The following is a 12,751-nucleotide window of genomic DNA, read 5'->3' as shown; positions in this document are numbered from 1 at the left end:
TTGCAGGACAAAGCTCAATAACGTACAGTGCAAGATGTTACTGATTTGTTTGACTCATGTGGCTGCTAAGTGCTATACCACCTACTGCACTCCCCTGAATTAAGCCCTCGCGAGTTCAACTCGATTTCTAAACTGAAGGAGACACTTCACGGCATTCGCTTCAGAACTGCTACGAATTCGTCGGGCAATAGACGTCGCCGCTCGAACTGTCAACACAACTGGCACTGCTAAGAGTATTCTACGACTTCCATATCGCTGGCAACGGGTTATACACAATGTTGGTGACTACTTTGAAGGTCAGTAAAGCTTTGAAACACGTATCTATTTTGTACGAGCTGCAAATAAATAGTTGCCACTATTCAAGTTCCAACCCTCTTATATATCATACATATTCTAAAGACTGTATCCACATATGTCATTATTTGATGTTTAATATGCAGACTATACCAAAAAAACCGCGTTTTTCATAGATGTTCATTGTGGCATATAACTGAAGTGGTATACTTTCGTAAGTCTCAAGTGTAATACTGAAAACATCAACCACCGATATGGAGTTTCCCATCAATTTATTATAACAATGCGTAGCTAAAACGGCGCGTTTCCGAGAGATCCTCAGTTGGAAGATGCTTTGAAGCAGTTTGCATTCATACTATACACTGTATGAGAAAGAGAATCCACCAAATACGATGTTTAGGGCCATGCAATGTCGCGGCTCCGATATTTTCCCTGTAACGTAAAACGATGCGCATCTCACTGGCCACGGTCCTCTTCAAGAGGCAAAAATCTGACGAGCCAGATTTTTTATTTCACTCTGCGCAGTATCGTGGAATCTGGAACTAGGCGATGTGACGTACCTAGCTCCTCGTCCACGTGCGTATTTACGTCTCGTGAGATGACGGCTTAAAACTTAACACATAAACGATGAAGGTAAACGTTGGATTTACTGTGTAATACATCATCATAAGCATAAAGTAGACTGATATCAGTAGCTAACCTGCTCTTACACCACAACAACAAAGGCAATTCGGTGTCAATTAACAGCTGACCCTGAAGATGAAACCTCGTATATGTAAGCTCACAGTAATCTCCTCACAAAAGCTGGCGTGATACGTACTTTTATTCTTGATAGGTTTTTCTTGTTGTCAACAATTTTTTTTCTGAGAAATACACTACTGGCCATTGAAATTGCTACACCAAGAAGATGACGTGCTACAGACGCGAAATTTAACCGACAGGAAGAAGATGCTGTGATACGCAAATGATTAGCTTTTCAGAGCATTCACATAAGGTTGGCGCCGGTGGCGACACCTACAACGTGCTGACATGAGGAAAGTGTCCAACCGATTTCTCATACACAAACAGCAGTTGACCGGCGTTGCCTGGTGAAACGTTGTTGTGATGCCTCGTGTAAGGAGGACAAATGCGTACCATCACGTTTCCGACTTTGATAAAGCTCGGATTGTAGCCTACCGCGATTGCGGTTTATCGTATCGCGACATTGCTGCTCGCGTTGGTCGAGATCCAATGAGTGTTAGCAGAATATGAAATCGGTGGCTTCAGGAGGGTAATACGGAACGCCGTGCTGGATCCCAACGGCCTCGTATCACTAGCAGTCGAGATGACAGGCATCTTATCCGCATGGCTGTAACGGATCGTGCAGCCACGTCTCGATCCCTGAGTCAACAGATGGGGACGTTTGCAAGACAACAACCATCTGCACGAACAGTTCGACGACGTTTGCAGCAGCATGGACTATCAGCTCGGAGTCCATGGCTGCGGTTATCCTTGACGCTGCATCACAGACAGGAGCGCCTGCGATGGTGTACTCAACGACGAACCTGGTGCACGAATGGCAAAATGTCATTTTTTCAGACGAATCCAGGTTCTGTTTACACCATCATGATGGTCGCATCCGTGTTTGGCGACATCGTGATGAACGCACATTCGAAGTGTGTATTCGTCATCGCCATACTGGCGTATCACCCGGGGTGATGGTATGGGGTGCCACTGGTTACACGTCTCGGTCACCTCTTGTTCGCATTGACTGCACTTTGAACAGTGAAGTTACATTTCAGATGTGTTACGACCCGTAGCTCTACCCTTCTTTCGATCCCTGCGAAACCCTACATTTCAGCAGGATAATGCACGATAGCATGTTGCAGGTCCTGTACGGGCCTTTTTGGAAACAGAAAATGTTCGGCTGCTGCCCTGGCTAACACATTCTCCAGATCTCTCACCAATTGAAAACGTCTGGTCAATGGTGGCCGAGCAACTGGCTCGTCACAATACGCCAGTCACTACTCTTGATGAACTGTGGTATCGTGTTGAAGTTGCATGGGCAGCTGTACCTGTACACGCCATCCAAGCTCTGTTTGACTCAATTCCCAGGCGTATCAAGGCCTTTATTAAAGCCAGAGATGGTTATTCTGGGTACTGATTTCTCAGGATCTATGCACCCAAATTTCGTGAAAGTGTAATCACATGTCAGTTCTAGTATAATATATTTGTCCAATGAATACCCGTTTATCATCTGCATTTCTTAGCTTTTTTGATGGCCAGTAGTGTAGATTGTAGATAAGAACTGACTTTCGTTTTTAGCATACAGTTTCAAATGTGGTCGCTGGCAAAATTTGGTGAATACAAATATGTTGCTGAACAATTTTTACTTTCTGAACAGTATCATGTTCTAGTACCAGTTCATTAATTCAGTATTATGTGAATACAATGTCTGTAATCTCTTTTCAGTACTTACTCTACCCGTGGGGTTACACTAGCGAACTGCCTGACGACTGGGAGACTCTGGTAACGTCTTTTATTATACTTACCTCTTTCTCTGCATGATTTTTCATATTGATTGTGTAGTAGTATTAGCTCAACGGCAGAAATTATTCCACATTTCTAATCTATTCTCGCTGTGTCTTACAACAGGACGCCTTGGCACGCCAAGCAGATGCCGCCCAGCAAGCTGCAGGGGGCCCTAGCTACGCCATCGGTAGCTCTACAAACGTCTTGTGTAAGTAGTGTTGCGTTTTCAGTTGACCTCATGAAACGGGAGTTATACTTGAGAATTTAGCCATCGGGTTTGTGTTACAGACAGTTTCCACTTTGCTCCGAATTTTTTGAACTTTAGTATCTGAATCTTCGGAAATACACTGCATATGAGTCGGTGATTCAGTTTCTTGCCTGTTTATTGCAAAGTAAATCGTTCATCCCTCTTTTAATTATCTACTTTATTATTATTACTATTACATTTCACTACTACTTTGAATCTGCTTTCTGCATGTATCGTACTTTGGTTAGGAATTCACTATAACCTGATGAAGGAACTAACGTAAGTTGTGCATTTAATTTTTCACGATTTATAACACACGATCTACCACTATTAACACTTGTAGCGTAGCTGCCTTACACAGAGAAGCTGATGTGGTGGAATATTTAAAGGTCACGAATATTAAATCACATGAACATTAATAATGCCCGCACGCAACAATCTTAGGTGGGTGCAATTAAATTGCTATTTTCCCTCAATTACCCTTCACAATCGGTTCTTCCATTGTCAAATAAATTAGCTGTGAAAACCTCAGTACAATTACTAACCGTGTTAATCTCCTTGTCGTAAAAGTCTCTCTTGGTCGACTTTTAACCCCTACACTTCTGTATGTCGTATTAAAGCAGACTGCTAAATGTCTAACACGCTTCTGGAATATAATTTCGTAGTCTTTGGTGGCCGGAGTCAATATCCATAAAAATTAGTCTGGGTTCTAGAGCGCGTCGTGATGTAAAATGATGAGGCATCAGTTATATTAGTGTGTACTACTACTGTAACAAAACTGACGTTATTTCTGTTCCCACAATTCCTTAAAATGGCGTAAATAAGATTCATTTTATGACTGCGTGTCAGAATTGCAGAAGAAAGCTGCTGTTGTTTTTTGTGGAATGCAATTTAACACGGTGCCTTATTGTCCTTTTTTGACCATCAAGAGTGAGCTGCTTTTATGGGGTGGTGCTACTCCCGCGTCGTTTCGTGGTGGCTAGGAGGGACCAGTGTGTCGAATAATATAATATGGTTACCAGGCACAAACATAGAAAAGCCAGTCTTGGTGGTGTACTTAGCCATATATTTAGCCCTAAAAGCCGGACTATCCATTTTAAATAGAAATAGAGTCCATTAGATATTCATAGTCATTTATTAATGAACAATTACAGTCAATGTTTTGCGAGATCGACATTAGATGTGCTTAAGCTAATAATATAATCAGTAAACAGCCTTATAATTTGGCAATTATGATAGCTACTAAGTGCTCAGTCATCTTAATTGCTCGTTCGGCCTACGAAGAAGAACGTATTTATAACACTAGCATTGGTTCATACATCTATATATACTTATGGTGTATGTCCTTATTCCTCCGTATACTTATTCCGGGACTAAGTCATCAGTTTGGAACGGGCCTTGGTAGCGCATTCTCTACTTCATCACAGAAAGGCCCAACAGAAGCCAGACAAGGCAGAGTTGCAAATATTTGGCCGGACTTGACTGTAAAAATCCGGACATGACATTTTATAGCTGACATGATGATAGTGGTTTGTGAAGCGCTCAACTGCGTGGTTATCAGCGCCCGTGCAAATTCCCAATCCTTGCACTATCCAATCTCGGCACTTTCCCGAATGATCATGAGATGACGAGGACAACTCAATCACCCAGTCCTCTTGCGGAAAAAATTACCAACCGAACAGGAACCGAAGTCAGATTCTCGTCATCCAGAGGCAGCACCACTAGGCACTTTTTTTTCAGAACCTTCCTGGCGCCCAAAGTGAGGGGTGGGGGCAAAGTGGGGAGGGATCGCAACTCAAGACCTGGCCACCATGTACCGTTCCCACCCTCCAGGAACCAAGGAAAGCGTAGGGAACGTGGAGCAGAGATACAACGAACATCATTTATTTATTTATTTTCCTTTTCGTTCTTTTTATTTTTATTTATTTACTTATTTTTGTCATTAATACCACTGACGATATTAGGTAATCGCCACCACACGATGAGGGCGCAGCAAGACGTCAAACTAATTAAGAATATCAATGTATAATTTTTCCGAGAATAACATTCTGATGACCAGTGAATATATTGGTTCGAAGTGTGGGAGAGGCGGGGATCAACGCTTCATGACAGAACACCCCGCCTCTGGGGTGGGTTAAGGAAATCACTGCAAATCAAATTGGTGAAAAATTATCTGTGTCTTGGACTGCGGGCAACTGCACAATGGGATTCTTTAAGGAACTGCTATTAGTCAAGGATACTTTTCTCCCCATCAGCAAACAAGCAGTGTGCTGCGTGTTCACAAATCCACTTCACAGAGTTAGCCTTCGCTTGTGGGAAGTATCCCGCGTCCAGAAAAAACAAAAAACAGCAGTTGAGTATCTGATGAGGAGTCGTAAGGGTAACGAGGGACAACATCTACCATACCAAGAACCAGATATCTCTCGCCTTCTGCACACCAGCCGGGCGTGCTCGTCTGTGTTAAGCACTGGCGGGTTTTGATCCCGACATAGCCACTAGACCACGAGCTGCGGACGATACATTCGACAAGTCCGGCTAAAGCCGGACATGTGGCAACCCTACTTTACCTCCAGCCGCGTGTGACGGACCAACCCCATGAGCGCCTCTGCCAGCCAAGACGATGGCAGGCTGTGTCCATTATCGCGATTCATGTTGTGGGACGGTCTCTCGTATTTTCCATCTTTTTCACGTTTAAAAAGCATCTACATCTACCAGATAGAGTTAAGAACAATGGAATAGTGACCGTTAGTTCAAGTTACTAAAGTTACAACGTTTAAATGCACTATTGTTTAATTTCTGCTTCGAAGAAGCGTCCAAAGAAAACCCAATGGCACTGGAATAGCAGCTGAAGTGTTCGCGACGTAGATCTCTTGCCCCCTCTCCACTTCTAACATCCAACCGTATTATATATTCTTTTAAGGAATTATTGGGCTAGGACTTCAATATGGGACCGAAATGTTGTTTTTTCATATCATGGTGCTTCTGATCCTATATAATAAATGTACACAGTATCTGATCAAAAGTATCGATAGAGAATGCGGAACAGATGACTAGACATCACGAGATGCCTTTATAAAAGAAGGCGGGAAGTATTGTGATATCAGTAGAGGAGGAGTAAGAGCAGAATGGATCCGTCAGGACAGCTCAGGGACTTGGATCGTGACCTAGTGTATATCACTTGCGTAACAAACCCAGGAGGAACATTTCAGCCCTTATAAAGCTGCGCGACTGTTGGTAATGTGGTTGTGAAATGGAAACGCTTAGGAACAACCGCAGGTAAAACTATGCCAGACGGACCTCATATCATCTTGGACATGGACCGTCGAGCATTGCGGAGGGTACATGTAAAAAATATCGTGTAATCAGCTCAAGGACTCAGAGTTTCAACGTGCTAATGGGAGTCCAGCTGACGCAATGTTCGTACAGAGTTACACCCTAATAAGACACAAAAAAACGACGCATTACGAAGAAATTATGCAGATGGGACGGAAGTACCCTGTACAGACAGAAAATGGTTACAGTTACAGAAAAATGAATGATTTATTCAAGCGAAAGAGTTCGTCAACTGAGTAAGCCAATAAAGCATTGGTCCGCCTCTGGCAATTACACAAGCAGTTATTCAGCTTGGCATTGATTGACGAAGTTGGTTATGTCCCCCTGAAGGATATCGAGCAGATTCTGTCCGATTATGCCCTTAGATCGTCAAAACACCGAGATGTTTGGAGAGCCCTGCCCATAATGCTCCAAACGTTGTCCATTAGGGAGAGATCCGGCGGCATTGTTGCCCAAGGCAGGGTATTAGCAGGCATGAAGACAAGCTGCAGAAACTCTCGTTGTGTGGGGGCGGTCATTATCTTGCTGAAATGTAAGACCAGCTTGGGTTGCCATCAAGGGCAACCAAACGAGGTGTAGAATGTCGTCGACGTACCGTTGTGCTGTAAGGGTGCCTTGGATGACAACCAAAAGGGTCCTGCTATGCCGCGCGGGATTAGCCGAGCGGTCTCAGGCGCTGCAGTCATGGACTGTGTGGCTGGTCCCGGCGGAGGTTCGAGTCATCCCTCGGGCATGGGTGTGTGTGTTTGTTTCTCCTTAGGATAATTTAGGTTAAGTAGTGTGTAAGCTTAGAGACTGATGACCTTATCAGTTAAGTCCCATAAAATTTCACACACATTTGAACGTTTTTTGCGTCTTGCTATGAACAGAAATGGCACCCCAGACCATCACGACTCGCTGTCGGGTTATATGGTGGGCGACAGTCACATTGGTATCCCATCGCTGGTCGTCAGGGCTCAATTCGAAGCGGACCTCATCACTGCAGACAATTTGTCATCCCCTTCCAACAGTCATTGCGATCTGTAGGTGTATTAGTGCCGTGGCTGCATTACAGAAATTCTTTGGATAAAATAGCTCTAGCAGATCAACACTGTTCTTTCATCTCAACCCTTCCCATCCCCATTCCAGCCTTATAGGTGCAACAGCTGTTTTCACCGTCTGCATTGCTAATCCCAAAAGAAAAAAAGACATAATTACTCGTATGTGTACCCAGTTCGACAAACATTTCTCCGAGTTTTCCATTTTTGTTTCAGTAGGAACACACACACATATAACTATGCAACCTACATTACACTGAACAAGCAATAATTTAGTGTTAATACCTAAGAGAAGATTCGAAACTGTATGGGACTAGTCTTATGTATAGTCAGTGTTTTAGAAGACGACTCCCCAAAAACTGCGAGACATACAGAAAATATACACGCATCAGTGAATAGAGCACCTCACTAAGTTTTTAACCTAGTTTACCGCTGCTCAGTATCGGCTACGTTTCTAACGTGGCAGACATCAATACGTCGCTGACATGAATTGCCAAAGAAGGCTCATCAACAGACTGCAGTAGATATGTGTTCACAGAGATTTCTGTCGAGAGGTGCGAACTAATTCGGGGCAACATCATGGAGAGAAAAATATGTGAACATGTTCTAACATTCCTACCCCCACTGCAACTACTCCATGGTGTGTATTACACATCGAAGCTTGGAGAGCTGCTGCATCCAATGATACGTGTTTTTTTTTTTTTTTTGTATGTCTTGTAGTTGAGTAGTTGTCTTCCGAAATCGTGGAGGTACTTATGAATAACTCTGTATACTATAGATTTCTCAAAAGAAAGCAGAACAATATATGAAGAAATACTTTTCAGTTTAGACTTTGACATGTATAATCTATATTATTATAAAAATTATACACAACTGACTCCTTCTAGACAGTTAAAAAAAGTGGGCAAAATGAAATGTATTATTTTCTTATTAAATGCATGGGTTGGTAGGTTAAAATATTCAGCATCGCTCGGTATTTATTTAGAGCTGTGTCTGAGACTTATCAAACGTAGAACTTATGTTTTACTCACAAATCATCTTTGTACACAACGTTTGAGGTAATATGATTGTGGACATAAACGAAGAGGTTGTTTGCTACACTACCCATATAGAGGTGGGCGTGCGAAAAGCGACTGAAACTAAAGTTCACGACTGCAATACGCATAGCCTAACCTTGTGCTTTGTCTATGGTCATGGCATAACATAAGCTCACCGGGAATTGTACACGTTCAAAGCGAAATGATAAATTGTTAGGAATAAGAGGGTTATAGCGTGTAAAAACTCCCTTGCCTGCGCTGCTTCCAGTCCAAATTTCCGCTTCTATAACGTTGCGTCGGAGAGAAGGAACTTTAAGCCTCTGTGAGTGAAGGTTCTCAGGAGCGAGATCACGCGTGATGCTCTTGATCAGAGTCAAGTCACGCCCTGTTTTCAGAAGGAGTTTCCAAAGAGCGATGTTCTCAACGTTCTCGAGCAGCAGAAAGTCTCACCTCATGATCTTCATTTGATACATCATATCGCGTAGTCCTCAGTCTTTTAGCCATTCTGATGTACTCAGAAAGACTCTACCGTTTTCTAGGCATTTTTATTCGTGAACAAAACTAAATCGAAATGTAACGAGCAGGCACCAGAATCACAAAGTGGACTTAGTAAATTCGTTTTTTCTGGAAAAGAATACAAATAAAACCTATCGGAAGAAGCGGAGAAATGTCACGTTTTAATATACAAAGTGAAATCAATAAATCCGTATATCCTAGCCAAGTAATTTCGTAAAGACAGGATTCCGGTGCTTAATACTGGAAGTGAAGTAAAATTCGGAAAATACATCTGTTGGTGAGGTTAAAATAAATGAGAAGGGGGATTCATTGGTTTTTTGGCGTACTACGAAACTAACGGCACCATCTGTTGGTTGTTTGGTTTACTACGCCTTGATGGTTAAACATCAACTATTAAGCTGAGGTGATAATTTTAGATATAACCTCAAATTGTGATATCTTTTATTCCACGTCCAGATTTTGATTAAATGAAGCCTACATGTTGCCGCAAGCCACAGTCAAGTTGCATGTGGAAACCCCATGAAAATTCGTCTAGTTTTGTAGATTAGTGTGTTCGAACAGAAAAAAACACAGAGAGACGACGTACTTAGATGAAACGTTAGATAACGATATTTTTTTCGTGATCGTATTTTGATTAAATAAACCTTATACCTAGTCCCAAGCCACGTTCAAGCCACCGGCGAAAACCTCATGATAATTAGTCTAATATTTTTTGAGATTGTTGTTGTTGTTGTTGTGGTCTTCAGTCCTGAGACTGGTTTGATGCAGCTCTCCATGCTACTCTATCCTGTGCAAGCTTCTTCATCTCCCAGTACCTACTGCAACCTACATCCTTCTGAATCTGCTTAGTGTATTCATCTCTTGGTCTCCCTCTACCATTTTTACCCTCCACGCTGCCCTCCAATGCTAAATTTGTGATCCCTTGTTGCCTCAAAACATGTCCTACCAACCGATCCCTTCTTCTAGTCAAGTTGTGCCACAAACTTCTCTTCTCCCCAATCCTATTCAATACCTCCTCATTAGTTATGTGATCTACCCACCTTATCTTCAGCATTCTTCTGTAGCACCACATTTCGAAAGCTTCTATTCTCTTCTTGTCCATACTAGTTATCGTCCATATTTCACATCCATACATGGCTACACTCCATACAAATACTTTCAGAAACGACTTCCTGACACTTAAATCTATACTCGATGTTAACAAATTTCTCTTCTTCAGAAACGATTTCCTTGCCATTGCCAGTCTACATTTTATATCCTCTCTACTTCGACCATCATCAGTTATTTTACTCCCTAAATAGCAACACTCCTTTACTACTTTAAGTGTCTCATTTCCTAATCTAATTCCCTCAGCATCACCCGATTTAATTTGACTACATTCCATTATCCTCGTTTCGATTTTGTTGTTCATCTTATATCCTCCTTTCAAGACACTGTCCACTCCGTTCAACTGCTCTTCCAAGTCCTTTGCTGTCTCTGACAGAATTACAATGTCATCGGCGAACCTCAAAGTTTTTACTTCTTCTCCATGAATTTTAATACCTACTCCGAATTTTTCTTTTGTTTCCTTTACTGCTTGCTCAATATACAGATCGAATAACATCGGGGAGACGCTACAACCCTGTCTCACTCCTTTCCCAACCACTGCTTCCCTTTCATGCCCCTCGACTCTTATAACTGCCATCTGGTTTCAGTACAAATTGTAAATAGCCTTTCGCTCCCTGTATTTTACCCCTGCCAGCTTTAGAATGTGAAAGAGAGTATTCCAGTCAACATTATCAAAAGCTTTCTCTAAGTCTACAAATGCTAGAAACGTAGGTTTGCCTTTTCTTAATCTTTCTTCTAAGATAAGTCGTAAGGTTAGTATTGCCTCACGTGTTCCAACATTTCTACGGAATCCAAACTGATCTTCCCCGAGATCCGCTTCTACCAGTTCTTCCATTCGTCTGTAAAGAACTGGCGTTAGTATTTTGCAGCTGTGACTTATTAAACTGATAGTTGAGATCAGGTTGTTCAAATAGGCAAACAGACCGACATGACGGTTTTACAGTTTTTTAGTAGTATAGCTATAGATGTAAAATATCTGCTTTGCAATTGCAAATGCACAGTGTTCCATGTTCGTTTTGTTACTGAGTCACCACACTGTACCTTACGTTGTTTCTACAGACGCAGCGGCTGGCGGCAGTGATGACTGGACGAAGGGTGTCGGCGGAGTAGCCCTCTCCTACACCATCGAACTTCCCGGTGGCGGCAGCCAGGGTTTCAATCCTCCAGCGTCAGACATCCTCAACTTGGTGACGCCATTCTTCGAAGCCGTGCGCGTCTTCGGCCAATATGTTGCTGATAACTATGGATAAAAAGAACCAGTACTCACCGATAATTTCTATATGTTACATGTTTTTTCTGGAATAAAGAGAGATTTCTCTTTAGGTTTTCCGATTATTAATGCAACACTGAATAAGAAACCTTTTAATGCATCAAAAAGTCATGAACAGAAATACACATTTCTAAAAGCATAAAAAAATCTCGTAATCAGTTTTTACGCTTATCACTGAGCAGGTTACATTTAGATACATTATGCATTAGATTTAGCAACGAAGGCCTTTCGTCAATCGTAGTATCTTAACAGAGATGGAGAATATTTCTGGTTTCCTCTTTCCCTTAACGCAAACATAAAGGAAGCAGTTAGAATTTATTACAGAATGCTGAAAAGTAAAGCGGGAATACATATTAGTGTCAGACCCATTTGTGGAGATGACGGCAACCTGACTTAATTTCAATAGAACTTCATTGAAAATTCTATAATTTTTTTATGTTAACCGTTATTTTCATTTGCAGGTCTATAGCTAAAAAAAGTTTTATTCTTTTTTTTCAAAATGGAAATTACATAGCTACAATCTAGTAGAAGTCAACTACGGAACACCTAGTAAGATTCTCCTTCAAAAAAAAAGAGTTTAATTGAAAAATTCCATTTTTGCAATTATTTTCCCCATTGTTTTAGAAGGAGAATATTATTTTCGGGTCTAGAGTTGATAAAGTACCTTTTACACGTTTTTATTTTTAATTATTTATTTATTTTGGAAATAGAAGTTTCACAGCTACTGTTTATTAACAGCATAGTTGTTGAACTTCACTTTCCAAAACAACTTTTTTACCCAATAATAAGATCCTCCTTCAAAAATAATGGAGAAGATAATAAAAAGTGCACCTGCCAAATTCTATTAAAACAAAAACATTTTGACTGAGGTATCATGACCACAGAACGGATAAAAATTATCTCTGAGGAAACTAACTGGCCTGAATTTCCACTTTAGTTATTACTACAAATGCACATGCATTACTGATTAATTCTGTTCTAACGAAGACAAATGACATGGAGCGAAATTGTCTTAAACAGTTAATTTGTCACTCTTCAGTGATAAATTAAGATTTACCTGTAACGAAAATCTCAAGGAAGCCAACGATCACAAATTTAAGAAAGGAAATGTTTGCACTAGGAAGACAGATCGTAATCAATTCACTTTATGGACTAAAACTCAAATGGTTGTTTCTGGGGGAGCTTTTCGTAGATGGAATGTTATGTACGTAAATTAAGGAGATGAGCATTGCATAAATTCTTGATTGCTTTTTTTCCGCAGCTTTCATCAATATCATTAAACGTAACTAGGAATATCCAACACATTTAGTTTCTGAGACACCACATGCTATTTTGACATTCTGTAAAGCTACTACGTCAGTAACAATAGTACAATGGTAACCGCGTGAATCGAGCTTCG

The 12,751-nt window shown here is 41.3% G+C and overlaps 1 protein-coding gene across 1 annotated transcript in view; it reads left to right on the top strand.

Annotated features, from left to right (window-relative positions):
* Window positions 1-11,404, top strand: part of LOC124613404 (carboxypeptidase B-like) — a 41,116-nt gene extending 29,712 nt beyond the window's left edge. The window contains exons 5-7 of the mRNA XM_047142108.1: window positions 2,746-2,802; window positions 2,929-3,013; window positions 11,142-11,404. Of these exons, the coding sequence (XP_046998064.1) occupies window positions 2,746-2,802; window positions 2,929-3,013; window positions 11,142-11,332 (333 nt within the window). The 3' untranslated portion in view covers window positions 11,333-11,404. The remainder of the gene's footprint in view (window positions 1-2,745; window positions 2,803-2,928; window positions 3,014-11,141) is intronic.
* The last annotated feature ends 1,347 nt before the right edge of the window (window positions 11,405-12,751 follow it).

The sequence above is a fragment of the Schistocerca americana genome, chromosome 4 (assembly GCF_021461395.2).
Source record: "Schistocerca americana isolate TAMUIC-IGC-003095 chromosome 4, iqSchAmer2.1, whole genome shotgun sequence".
Lineage (NCBI taxonomy): Eukaryota > Metazoa > Arthropoda > Insecta > Orthoptera > Acrididae > Schistocerca > Schistocerca americana.
Note: the sequence above shows the minus strand (reverse complement) of the source record. Positions and strands in the feature narration are given on the sequence as shown.